The sequence below is a fragment of the Pimephales promelas genome, chromosome 1 (genome assembly GCF_988280905.1).
Source record: "Pimephales promelas chromosome 1, fPimPro1.hap1.1, whole genome shotgun sequence".
Lineage (NCBI taxonomy): Eukaryota > Metazoa > Chordata > Actinopteri > Cypriniformes > Leuciscidae > Pimephales > Pimephales promelas.
Genome location: NC_142769.1, coordinates 18,695,496 through 18,709,888, shown reverse-complemented (window position 1 = coordinate 18,709,888; position 14,393 = coordinate 18,695,496). Strand labels below are relative to the sequence as shown.

Here is a 14,393-nt window from a genome sequence, read left to right as displayed (position 1 = left end):
TTGTTAAAGGTATACATGTCAAAAAAACATGGTGTATTCGTCAACTTCTTTACCTGTGGTACGTAGTTGTTTATAAGCTAAATATTCTAGGATTGTTCTCAGTAGATATTAGGTAAATATTTCACTTCATTCAGACCAGCGCTATTTTTCTTTACCATATCATTGTATAGCTCTGTACTGTTTTACCACACCCAGCATTTCAGTGCTCGTGTAAACGAGCTGAATGATTCAGACTTATTCTTAAACTGATTTGGATTGTTCTGCTTACCATTTGTCACATACATTGAAAAGAACAGACTTAAAAGAGTGAATCCTTTGCAAGAATGGGTTAGTTCACCCCAAAATGAAAATTTTGTTAGTAATTTCTCACCCTCATGTTGTTCCTACTGCGGATTGCAGCTTTAAATTTATCAAGTGAAGAGAAAACTTATAGTGTGCAAAAACAACGAACAAAAATAACGACTTCATTCAACTATTCATTTCCTTTTCTGTGGACCTCGAGATTGCGCAGTTCGCATAGTGGACCGTTCGCGTAGTAGTGTCACAGTTCGCCTAGTAGTGTCACAGTTCGCGTAGTGGTGTAATAGTTCGCGTAGTGGTGTAACAGTTCGCGTAGTAGTGTAACCGTTCGCGTAGTAGTGTAACAGTTCACTACGCGTAGTAGTGTCACAGTTCGCGTAGTGGTGTAACCGTTCACGTAGTGGTGTAACCGTTCGCGTAGTGGTGTAACCGTTCGCGTAGTGGTGTAACCGTTCGCCTAGTAGTGTAACAGTTCGCATAGTATTATAACTGTTTGTGTAGTAGTGTAACCGTTCGCGTAGTGTCACAGTTCTCATAGTAGTGTTACAGTTCGCGTAGTAGTGTTACAGTTCACTACGCATAGTAGTGTCACAGTTCGTGTAGTGGTGTAACCGTTCGCGTAGTGGTGTAACCGTTCGCGTAGTGGTGTAACAGTTCGCGTAGTAGTGTAACCGTTCGCGTAGTAGTGTAACAGTTCACTACGCGTAGTATTGTCACAGTTCGCGTAGTGGTGTAACAGTTCGCGTAGTGGTGTAACAGTTCACGTAGTGGTGTAACCGTTCGCGTAGTAGTGTAACCGTTCACGTAGTGGTGTAACCGTTCGCATAGTGGTGTAACCGTTCGCATAGTGGTGTAACCGTTCGCGTAGTGGTGTAACCGTTCGCGTAGTGGTGTAACCGTTCGCGTAGTGGTGTAACCGTTCGCGTAGTGGTGTAACCGTTCGCGTAGTGGAGTAACCGTTCGCGTAGTGGTGTAACAGTTCACTACACGTAGTAGTGTCACAGTTTGCGTAGTGGTGTAACAGTTCGCGTAGTGGTGTAACAGTTCGCGTAGTAGTGTAACCGTTCACGTAGTGGTGTAACCGTTCGCGTAGTGGTGTAACCGTTCGCGTAGTGGTGTAACCGTTCGCGTAGTGGTGTAACCGTTCGCGTAGTAGTGTAACCGTTCGCGTAGTAGTAACAGTTCGCATAGGATTATAACCGTTTGTGTAGTAGTGTAACCGTTCACGTAGTGTCACAGTTCGCATAGTAGTGTTACAGTTCACTACGCGTAGTAGTGTCACAGTTCGCGTAGTGGTGTAACAGTTCGCATAGTGGTGTAACTGTTCGCGTAGTGGTGTAACCGTTCGCGTAGTGGTGTAACCGTTCGCGTAGTGGTGTAACAGTTCGCGTAGTAGTAGTGTAACCGTTCGCGTAGTAGTGTAACAGTTCACTACGCGTAGTATTGTAACAGTTCACGTAGTGGTGTAACAGTTCGCGTAGTGGTGTAACCGTTCGCGTAGTGGTGTAACCGTTCGCGTAGTAGTGTAACCGTTCGCGTAGTAGTAACAGTTCGCATAGTATTATAACCGTTTGTGTAGTAGTGTAACCGTTCACGTAGTGTAACCGTTCGCATAGTAGTGTTACAGTTCGCGTAGTAGTGTTACAGTTCACTACGCGTAGTAGTGTCACAGTTCGCGTAGTGGTGTCACAGTTCGCGTAGTGGTGTAACTGTTCGCGTAGTGGTGTAACCGTTCGCGTAGTGGTGTAACCGTTCGCGTAGTGGTGTAACCGTTCGCGTAGTGGTGTAACCGTTCACGTAGTAGTGTAACCGTTCGCGTAGTGTTACAGTTCACGTAGTGGTGTCACAGTTCACTAAGTGAAGTATCTCGGGGCCCACAGAGAAGGAAAAAATAGTTGATTTTTTTTGTGCACAAAAAGTAATCTTCTCGCTTGATAAACTTAAGATTGAGTCACTGTAGTCATTTGGACTATTTTAACGATGTCTTTAATAACTTTTCTGGGCCAGCAAGTTTCAATCCCTTAGAAGCCTATGGAGGAGTGATCCAGCTCTCAGATTTAAACAAAATATCTTAATTTGTGTTCCGAAGATGAACTTAAGTTTTACAGGTTTGGACTACATGAGGCTGAGTAATTACTGACAGAATTTTTATTTTGGGGTGAACTATCCCTATAGTGATGTAGCATTTCATTTCACTACAGGCTACTTGATTGAAAAAAATAGTTTGTTACTAAAAACGCTCAACTTCTTTAAAAGTAACGTCCCTCCTGTCAAGCTACTGCAAATTTTAGTTAAGCTAACATTGCTATGCGCAAATACTCCCAAGCACTGGCAGGTAGATGGTGTAGTTTCAACAATTACCAGGGACTAATGGGACCATGGCAACCAGCACAACCGTGACTCCCTAATGACTGCATTAAGGGGACAGGACCATTTGTCTTTATAAATGATCAAACTGATCTTGCACTGTTTAGTTGTGGCTCTCCATTGGCAAACACACCGAAAATACATGTGAAAAATATGAGTGTAGTGTGTGTGTGTTTGCATGTGTGTCTCTCCCTCTTTTATGTTCCTCATAGCCTCTTTTGCAGGTGACAACTGAAGTATCTTTGTGCTGCTCTTCCTCTGCCTCTGGAGTGAGGCACGCGCGCGAATGCACGCAGAGCAGAACAACATCCCGCAGTGTAATGAAGACAGATAAGAGAAGACCACTGCATTTCCCTCTTTTAGTTGGCAGTGTGGAAGGACAAAATAAATAGAGGGAGGAGGAAAAGACAGATAAAGCAGCTGGGGAGAGAGTCTGCCTGTCTAAAGTAACAGTTATACTGCATAACTGTGGTTGGGCAACCACAGACACCGAATATTCTCAGGCCAGCAGCATGTGTCCAAATTTTAATCTTAACCGTTTTATTTAATCAGAAACTATCTTATTACTGGGCTATATAATAAGATGGATAACTATCTTATACATATATCTTTTGGAAGAAGGCTTTTTGAGGACCAAAATCTTGTCTTGTCTAAATTTATTTTCAAAAAATCAAATAGCATATCTTTATAAAGTGGGTGTCGTCTTATAATCAGGGTAATCTTCTATTCAGAACAATGCATACAGTATATATCTGAAATTAATGATATCACAACAATACATGTCTTAAATGCCTAAAATGAGTTAGAAGAACCACCATTTCCATCAAACAGCCACTGTCGCCAAGCAGATTCAGTAAAGACAAGGAACAATAGTTAGTACATGGTAATAAGCATTTACCTAAATATGGTTTTATTTAAACTTTTACACTACAGCTTTTTACAAATGTTTTTGAAAGTCTCTGAACTGCATTTTTTATCAAGTAAACGCAGCCTTGTTAAGAGTGTCTATTTAGGTGAATCGATTCAAAACGCATTCATCAGCATAATCATATTTATTATAATTACACCACCACAATTTATATATATATATATATATATATATATATATTAGCAATAGCAATTAAGACTATTCAGTAGGATGCCTTAAACCCACCAAAGGTGACAGTAATGACATTTTCTTTTACAATCGATTTTCAAAGAAATGCTTTTCTTTTGAACATTATTCATATTAGAATGAAAGCATGTTAGAATGATTTCTGAAGGATCAAAAATGAAGCAAATCCAGATTTGCCATCACAGAAATAAATGTAATTTTAAAATACATTAATAATTAACCAAATCATACCAACTGTGATGCAGCTTTTGAGATAGTAAACTGATGCTATAAACTGATACTACTCATGATACAAGGACTAAGCGAATAGCTTTTTGGTCAACCCTAGACTATCCATGTGTCCAAACAATAACATAAATAGTTATTTTGTTTGAATAGTGTGTGTGAGTGCGCATTATTGCTACGATACACATTTCAAATATTAGTATGCTTGGAGAAGGTCAAGTCAAGCACATTATGGGCCACATATAGTGTTTTCTGTTGTACGTACGTAACACATTTTGGCAACTGTAACTTGGTCATCTTGGGTATTTCATGCATTTCAGCTGATATTTTTTTTTTCTGTTCAATTATCTACAGTGGCCCTGCGACGCCAACCTCTCCAAATTCACCCAGCAGCCCAGAGAGCCCTGCTCTGCCAGGGTTGCCGCCCAGCACAGCCAAACACACCTGCAACCACCTGCACACCATCGGAGGAATGGGAGGACATAAGAATATCTGCAACCGCTGCAACCAGAAAAAATGGCCTCTGATGAGACGCTCGTCCAGCAAGAAACTGGAGAGACGCAGTCACTTAGGAGAGGTCACCGTGCTGTCTGTGGGCAGGTGTGTTTTACATACAGAAACACTGAGGGTGCTCCAATCAGGGTCTTTGGGGTAGATTACCGATCACTGGAAACAGTATTGGCCTATACCGATCACCGAAATAACCCCTGGGGTTATTATTCTTAACAATGCATTTTAAGTATTAAACAAAAGTAAGTGATGAGAAAGTGTCATGAATTGACAACTCTTTTATTAGCAAGCAACATATTCCATTCGGTTAGGAACAATTTAGTGCTTAAAGCTGCAGTCTGGTGTTTTTCCTCTTTGTCGCCATCTCTGTTCAAAAACTGCAATTGCAGTCATTCGCGGAATTATCAACTTCACGTGAGTTGTAAAAAAAAAAGTGCATATTATACTTTGTTCTCAAATTTTTAATGTTAACAACGTAAGCAAGCATTGCGTGACTACATGTAATGTCCCTACTGATATGTATCCTTGTTTTTGCATGGGCCGGTTGCAGTCTCTTTCATTCTGTAACCACTCAGAAGTCTGAACGAAGTCTTTTGTATCTTACAGCGGGTGAATCTGTTGTCACTGGTGATTGTCGTTTGAACTTTTCTGGATCTGTGAAATCCACCAGTACCACTGAAATTAAAAACATTATTACAAGCTAACCGCTTGGAATCGAGCTAAGGCAAGCAGATAGTTTTGGCTGGTTATCTATTTTCTCAAATATGTATTTTGGATCATGTTTAACCCCAAAAAAAAGCTACGGACTGCAGCTTTAACAAATATAGCTTTTCTGTGAAATATGAAGAATAAAAAAAAATGAACAGTCTTTATCATCAGAAAGTAATCAGATGTAAAACGTAGTCTTCTGCGTAGTCTTCACTGTATGAATTAAATATAGATTAATCCTACTAAGGACCAGATTTACTAACAGCATGTGCCAGCGGAAACCCTCTTTTGGTGTTAAACTACTGTAGGGATTTACTAAAGACACGTCTTGCATGTCTTGGTAGATTGCGTTGGTCATTATGGAAATGATCTGACTCTATTCTTTAAAGGTGCCCTCTGGGTTTTAAAATCAAATCATACAACATATTCCATACCAGATGAGGGCAGTATACCTCCAGAAATACCTCCACGGCCACGCGCACTCTCATGTCTTCAAACAATACGGGCGAGTGCTGTGTTGCTCTGTCTCTCTCGTGGATGTTAATCAAATCAATTGACATGATAGTAAAAGGTTGGAAGACCGCAGTTTCACGTGGAGCATTTGAAGATTTTTACAGATGAATGAACAACATCTCAACACTAAATTATAAAGGCCGTCTCATAGACAAGTCGGTGCATTTCGACGATATGGGAAAATTAAAGCCCAGGCTATTATTTATAGTTTTATGATATTCGTTTTGTTCATATTACATTTTTATCATAAGTTTTAATTAATTTGACAGACAGCATTCCCTGATGTGGACCAAGCTAGCGTCTTTCAGAGCTGCTAAATCTCACAACACTTTTCACACACTCTCAGGCCACACATCAATATTGCCATGCACAGAAAAGGACACGGAGACCGATGTCAGCTCTCAGGTTCTGTTCATTTTATTACGCAATTCAAACAATAAATACAGTATTGGCGCTTTACACAACAGATCCCTAGCGCACGTGAACCGATCATCTCTACTAGCTAATGGAAAAAGAACACGAACACTGTTGAAAGATACAGTATGTTACAACTTACCAAAATGTATTCCTCATGCATAATATCGACCAATCATTTTTTTAACTCTTGCCTGAACTGAAATTTAGTAGTGGGCTGTATTTTCCACACGACTGACATCAGGTTCAAGTACACACAAGCCGCGCGACTTACTCGTCTATTGCAGTTTGGCTGGTGGTAACGTTGCCCGCCCGCATACCGCCTCCCATGGCCGAAACTGGTATTACGACACCTGCCGGACCGGGGCTAGTAATTTAGCATGCTAATTCAGGTTAATATCTCGGCAGCACTATAACTTGTCAGTTTTTTAATGACATCATCAACCTTATTTCTTCTCAATCTTTTGATGTGTGTAGCTCATTTTTGGGATATTTTAACCTCAATTTTTACAGATGGCACCTTTAATGTGCGTGTCATCAATAGATCACGTGCAAAACTTTCCACTTTAGCTTTTTTTAGAGTTGCGCTCTCACTCCAAATTGCCCTGGTTTGTATTTCTGGCCCTAAATCTTTTTGTTTTCATGTTTGTATTAAAATTGAAACAGACGGTAGCAGGTTTATTGGGCTTCTGTCACTTTAAGACCTAATACACGTATTTATTATACTGCTGCACATGCAACTTATTGTGCAACTGTTTATGTTCATTTAAGACATCTGACTGTATTTAAGTGAATACTCAGCAAGAAACTGACATATTTCTACTATTTGGACATGAACCCGAAGCTTAAAGTATACTTTGCTTCTCCGTGTTCCACCCACACACATGGCGCTTGGAGAACAGCGGCTTAATTCAGATTCAATAACTTTTATTGACACTAATATCTACTTTAATAAATAACAGGTCTTTTATTATACATGTCTAGTTTTATATAATAAAGTAAATATTTCAGTCGTTACAACTAAATAGTTTTTAGCATGCTAATAGATATATCAATGTTAATGTATTTGGTCTTAGTGGTCTAGATCTGCTACAAGTGCTGCTGCAGAGCAAGTGTGAAGTTCATCCTTTCAATAGATACACAGACATGTTGCTGTTAGCCGATGCTGCGTAAATAGACATACAGTAGTATCTCACAAAGTGAGTACACCCCTCACATTTCGAGATGGTCCTCACTGCAGAACATGAAATCCACGGGGAGGATTCGGATCCAGATCCAACTCCTCCCACCTTACGTAAACCTACCCTGGGGTGCGTTTCCCGAAAGCATCGTTAGCCAACTATGGTCGCAAGTTCCGTCGTTGCCAATAGAGTTCAATGGAAATTGCGATCAACTTGCGACCATAGTTGGCTAACGATGCTTTCGGGAAACGCACCCCTGATCTGGATCCAACTCCGCCCCCTGGATGTCGTGTCCTGCAATGAAATGCTACTGCACATTTCAGCAAACATTTTAGTATATCTTCTCAAGGGACAATACTATAGAAATGAAACTTGTATAGCAGTATATATTTACTGACCTCTGAAAATAACTCAAAATGCAGCCATTATTGTCAAAATAGCTGGCAACAAAAGTGAATAGATCCCAGGTGAATTTAAAAACTGTGTCCAAAGGTCAATATTTTGTGTGAGAGCCATTGTAATCTAACATGGCCTTAATCCTCCTGGGCATGGCATTCACCAGAGCTGAACAGGTTGTTAATAATGACATCACGGAGCTGCTGGATGTTAGACACATGGTGCTTCTCCACCTTCCGCTTGAGGACACCCCACAGGTGCTCAATACAGTTCAGGTCTGGAGACATACTTGGCCACTCCATCACCTTCAGATTCCTCAGCAAGCCACACATGCTAGATATCATCTTAGCCAAACAAGTTTATATTAGTCTCATCAAACCACAGGACATGGATTCAGTAATTCATGCTCTTGGAGAGGTTGCTTTCAGCAAACTGTTTGCGGGCTTTTTTGTGAGCCAGCTTCAGAAGAGGCTTCCTTCTGGGACGACGGCCATGCAAACCGACAGTGCAATGTGCGGCGTATGGCCCGAGCACTGACGAGCTGATATTCCGCTAATGCAACCGCTAAGGCCCTGTTTACATGAAAACATAAAAATATTTTATCAGATGTGCCTTTCGTTTACACGTGACGGCGTTTTTGGGGCTTGAAAACTTAAAGTGAAACCACCCTACAGAATGGAAATCTTAAAAACGATCCACCGTCGCGTTCCCGTCTAAGGAGAATAAAAGCAAAAGTCTGCTAGATAGTGAAGGCTGTATGCAGGCGCACAGAGTTGGTGTTGTGTGGCAGTATTTTACATTTCCACTTAGCCGCCTGGAGTGTATACTACATCGAATTTCACACACTTTTGCGTTACCATATGTACGCAGATTTCCCACCCATAACACTCGCCTAAACGCATAATAAAAAGTGATAACGCAACGCCACTTTTGCATTTTCTCTTCAGATGCTGCAAAAGCAATGCTGGCATGATCATGCGTCTGTTTTTTGAAGCCAGCTTCTGCACCTGACGCACAGCACGAGGACTCAACTTCTTTGATTGACCCTTGTGAGCCCTGTTTTGAGTGGAAGCTGTCTTGGAAAACCCCTCTATGACCCTGGCCACTGTACTGTAACTCAGTTTCAGGGTGGTACCAATCTTCTTATAGCCTAAGCCATCTTTGTGGAGAGCAATCATTCTAATTCTCAAATCCTTGTAGAGTTCTTTGCCATGAGGTGCCATGTTGAACAACATACTGCTGTGCTGTTATCACTTAGAGTGTATTCACATTAGTTGCCAGCTATTTTGACAATAATGGCTGTATTTTGAGTTATTTTCATAGGACAGTAAATATATACTGCTATCCAAGCAGCACATTGACTACTCTAAAATATATCCAAGTTTCATTTCTATAGTATTGTCCCTTGAGAAGATGTACTAAAATGGTGGCTGAAATGTGAGGGGTATACTAACTTTTGTGAGATACTGTGTGTAAATCCCATACGTACAGGGTTTCAGATGACCAGCTTACAGCAAACATTGAACTGGATTATTGAAATGCTGCAGAATCTACAAAGGCCAATTAGCTTGTGTCGTATAGTAAATGATGTGATCGCTAACAGATTGCATATGGCTCTGTTTACAATTGTCATTAACATGCGATCACCGTGATCCGATCAAGCAGATCAGATCGTTAGCCAGTCAAGACATGGTGCGTTTACATTTGTTCACATTAAGTAGCCTCTGTATCTGGATGACCGATCGGATTTCTGTTTCCTGCATAATATTTAAATTAGGTCTGTGATACGACACCAAATTAAGAGTAAAGATGCTAAATAAAAAAAAAAATACCAATTACTTTCACTCACTCAATTTACTTTCCTGTGCAATCTCCAGTCTTGGATAAAATTAAGTTTTTTGAAAGAAGGAATACTTCCAGAGTTGATCATACAAAAATAACTGGGTTGATCATGTTAAAGGTGCTATATGTAATAATTGAGGTAAAAATATCCAAAAAAATTAGCTACACGCATCAAAAGAATGAGAAGAAATAAGTGCAATGATGTAATTAAAAAACTGACAAGTTTTAGTGCTGCCGAGATATAAACCTAAATTAGTATGCTAAATTTGGCAGGTGTTGTAATACCAGTTTCGGCCATTCGGGTATGCGGGCGGGCAACATTACCACCAGCCAAACTGCAATAGATGAGTAACTCGCGCAGCTTGTGTGTGTATGGTGTGCTTGAACCTGATGTCAGTCGTGTGGAAATACAGCCCACTACTACATTTCAGTTCAGGGAAGAGTTCAAAAAATGATTGGTCGACATTATGCATGAGGAATACATTTTGGTAAGTTGTAACATATTGTATCTTTCAACAGTGTTCGTGTTCTTTTTCCATTAGCTAGTAGAGATGATCGGTTCATGTGCGCTAGGGATCTGTCGTGTAACATGTACAAGCGCCAAAACGGTATTTATTCTTTGAATTGCGTAATAAAATTGACAGAATCTGAGAGCTTAACTAACCTGCTTGCTAAGTGTCAATTGCATGTGTCTCACGGTGAATTCGTGAGAGTTGGCAGCTTTGAATGGTGCTAGCTTGATCAACATCAGCGAATGCTGTCTGTCAAATTAATTCAAACGAACAATAAATGTGTAATATGAACAAAACGAATACCGTAAACTTAAAATAATAGCCTGCAGGCTTTTATTTTCCCATATCGTCGAAAAGCACCAGCTTGTTTTTGAGACGGGCGTCTATGAGTCGGTCTTCATCATTTAGTGTTGAGATGTTGAGTTTCTGATCTCTAAAAATCTCCAAATGCTCCACGTGAAACTGCTGTCTTCCGACCTTTTACTATCGTGTCAAATGATTTGAATAATATGCGGAGAAAGAGAGCACAAGCGCTCGCTTGTGTTGTTTGAAGACGTGAGAGTGTGCGCGACCGCGGCACAACACATTTTCTGGAGGTATACTGCCCCCATCTGTTATGGAATATGGAATATTTTTTGATTTTTAGTTCCAGATGGCACCTTTAAACAAGTCACATCAATGATCATATGGGTTTAAGGTTATATTGTGCAATAACTATATTGACAGAAATGGGTGATTTCTGAAACAATAAAAACATAACTTTAAAAAAAAAAAATCTGATTCCGATTATTCCTCTACAAAGCAGTGTGCAACTGTTCATTAAAGGGATAGTTCCTTTAATGTAAGGCTTTTATTCATCTTTCGGAACACAAATTAAGATATTTTGTTTAAATCTGAGAGCTGGATCACTCCTGCATTGGCTTCTAAGGGATCGAAACTTGCCGCCCAGAAAAGTCATTCAAGACATCGGTAAAATAGTGCAAGTGACTCAAACTTAAGTTTATCTAGCGTCGAGAATATACTTTGTGCGCAAAAAAACAAACAATCATGAGTTTATTCAACTATTCCTTTCCTTCTGTGTGGTCCTCGAGTGAGTTCACTAGTGTAAAAGCGCAGCGCTTCTGGGTTTAATAGTTAGTTCTATGACGGTGATACGTTATGATAGTATTTTTGCGTCATTGTTTCAAATGTACTAAATGGGATTCAGGTCTGGGCTTTGTGCGGACACTGCTTCATTACATCTTCCTTGCTTTCTCTAGATTCCGGGTGACAAAGTGTGACCCCAAATCGGCCCGCGAAAGACGGACGTTGCTGATCACTGAGCCCAAGGGTAGTGTCTCCTCTTCACCTTCCACTGACCCCCCTGAACACAGCACAGGACCACAGTCACAGGTGAGCGGCTTTAGTGTACAAGATAACATACTTTGCCCACGAATGGTCTGTCATTCCTATGGCCGTGTGTCCACCAAAAAGTATTTATTAAATTGTCTGCAAAGGGAGTAAAATGTTTTTAACCAGCCATTCAATTACAGTAGAGACGGGACAAATACTTAAACTGACAACCGGCGCATTCTACTTGCACAACGACTAGACAGCAATTGAAGAAAAAAGTAAATATTGCTGCTTTGTGTATTCATGTCTTTGCCAGATGGCATCCTTAGACTACCACAATATTATTATAAAAAATAATGCTTAGAGGAATGTTTAGCTGTAAGCTTCTCAAGTGCCCACAGCTGGTTAAAAACACTTTGATGGACACATGGGCATAAGTTGCAGTAGGGCTGGGCGATATATCGAATATGTACGATGTATCGTTATATTTTTTGAAACGATATGGAATGAGGCAATACCGTTTATATCGATACAGTAGTTTGATATGAGCACATCTGAAAAATAGCGGAGGTTGCAGTGTGAGCTGCTGCAGTGAAAGTAGCTAGGCTACGTAGTACAATTTGTCCTAAACATGACACAAGCTTATATTAATTGCGTCAAAATCACTTTGATATAGTTAACAAGTTTAAGGCAGCTTGCCGCCCTGTCAAATGCTCTGACAGACACTGTTGCTGACTGACAGATATACTTGCGCTGTTTAATGCGTTTGAGATGTGGTGCTTTCCTCAGTTCTCAACTTACATTTCACATATTCTCCATCTGTAAATTGTTAGAAAGTAAAGCAAATATGTCCATTTCACAACAAATATGTCCATGTCAGAAGAGGACGAGCTTCTGCAAGTGAATCTCCGCTAAAATTCATGCTTCCTTGAACGAGCGCCGGCGCGCGCATGCGCGTGAATAGTACTACGTAGTACGCAATAATTCTGACTAAAATAAACATATTGCTAAAATATTTGTTGTTGGAGAAAATAAATGTGCCATATGTGGAATTTTAAACCTACAAGTATATATTTTTAATGAAAGTGAAAGTGATTATAATGGGGTAATCAAATGCAGGCTAATATAATTAGTTTGTGCTTTTGTTTTTGTTTTTATTTTCATTTTTAGTTTAGCTTTTAGTCAATATAAAAACAAAAGCTTTTTGCACATAATATATTGCATAGCCTATATTATATTTGTTTCCATATCCTTTAATATCTACATTGTTTGTAGGATATCATTGGGCCGAATGTGAATATATATATATATATATATATATATATATATATATATTTTTTTTTAATATAAAGATTTTCTTTATCTAAATAGAAAACGTAGAAAGTACCGAGATATATATCGTATATCGCCATTTGACCAAAAAATATCGAGATATGATTTTTTGGCCATGTCGCCCAGCCCTAAGTTGCAGTCACATTAACTGTTGTTCTGCAAATTTACTTTGGCAAAATCCAGTCACTTCAATAGAAAAGATTTCCCCTCACAGACATTGCCGCAGGTTAAACTCGGTCATGCGTTTTTGCTGCATTTGTGTACAGAAAACTGCTTGGTTTGAAAGGGACTTCTGTGTGAATTATACAATTATACATCTTAATACATCATTACAATATTTAGGGCTTTAAAAAAGAGTGCTTGTTTGGCAATATTTGTTACAACATTTTAGCCACATTTGAATTACATCTATTCTCTCATAACTTAAAATAAACATTCTTTGCAAAATGATGTTGACCAATGAATAATGCTCAGTTTTAAATATGTTATAGCCTGTATAATATTTAATGTAGAAATTTCTAGGGCCTATAAATTATCAATAGAAAACGTGTTGTACACAATCGGTAGTTTGGTAGTTTATACTTTGTTATAAAAGTTTTTTTTTGTTTGTTTGTTTTTTTTGTTTGCTCATAAAGCTTTAATATGGATATGTCTCCCTTGTAGGGTTAACTAAAACCTATGTATACAAGTTAACAGTTTAACAAAAAATTACATGGTAGCCCTCAAAACCGTATTCACTTTATAGCCCTTAATCCTTTAATTGTGGACAAATGTGGGCACAGAGGACTCAGGTGTGATCCTAATTTTTACTTATTATAAATGTTATATCACTGTCTTCGATAAAGTTTTGTCTATCCATTTATGGTGTTTTTTTTATTTTGGGGGTATTTTTGAATTTATTTACTTCAAAAAGTTCCATATTTTCAATGTAAATTATGCTTATTTTTATGTTTTATTTTTTACATTTTTTTAACTACATTAAAATGTCATTCCAATATGTTCTTAGAGTTAAAAACTAAAGATGAAGTGGCTTTGCTGTCACCTGGTGTCTTATTTTGGCTTGTTTTAGAATGCTCTAAATTACAGTTTTTCCCATGCATTTCTATGGATGCCCATTTTTGAACCAAATACTAGATTAAGGAGTTTTTTTTCACCCACTTAACATTGTAGAATTGAGTCAAAAAAAAAATGTGTGTGTTCAGGAGGCAAAGTCTTGTACCGCTCAGATCAAGAGAAGTATTTTTTAAAAATAAATCAAAACAATTTTGCCCACATTTGTCCAGAATACGGTTTTAGGGTTAAGGGCTCTATGAAATACGTTTTATTTTTTACCAAATTCTGTGTTTTACTGTTTTAAGTTTTCTGGATCCCACACACAGATACACGCAGAACATGCAGGACTCTGAATTAAATGATTAAATAATTAAATAGTCTTTTTGCTGTTTAATATTCACAGGCACTAGTCTTTATTGCAATTTAAGTGTACTGACCTGCTTTTTTAAATTATTCATCAAAAAATGTACAAATTGTACGAAGTTCTCCGTTATACTGTAAATTCCATGAAATTCTGTGACATTCTGCGTCATACAGTAAATTTATTTTTTTAATGACTGCATTACGTAATTCGATTCGCCTTTTCTCATCGCG

At 38.8% G+C, this 14,393-nt stretch overlaps 1 protein-coding gene across 1 annotated transcript in view; it reads left to right on the top strand.

The window, feature by feature from the left end:
- rell1 (RELT like 1) overlaps positions 1 to 14,393 on the top strand; it is a 37,906-nt gene that overhangs the window by 21,859 nt on the left and 1,654 nt on the right. Inside the window, exons 5-6 of the mRNA XM_039669558.2 lie at positions 4,361 to 4,606; positions 11,342 to 11,474. Coding sequence (XP_039525492.2) covers positions 4,361 to 4,606; positions 11,342 to 11,474 — 379 coding nt within the window. The remainder of the gene's footprint in view (positions 1 to 4,360; positions 4,607 to 11,341; positions 11,475 to 14,393) is intronic.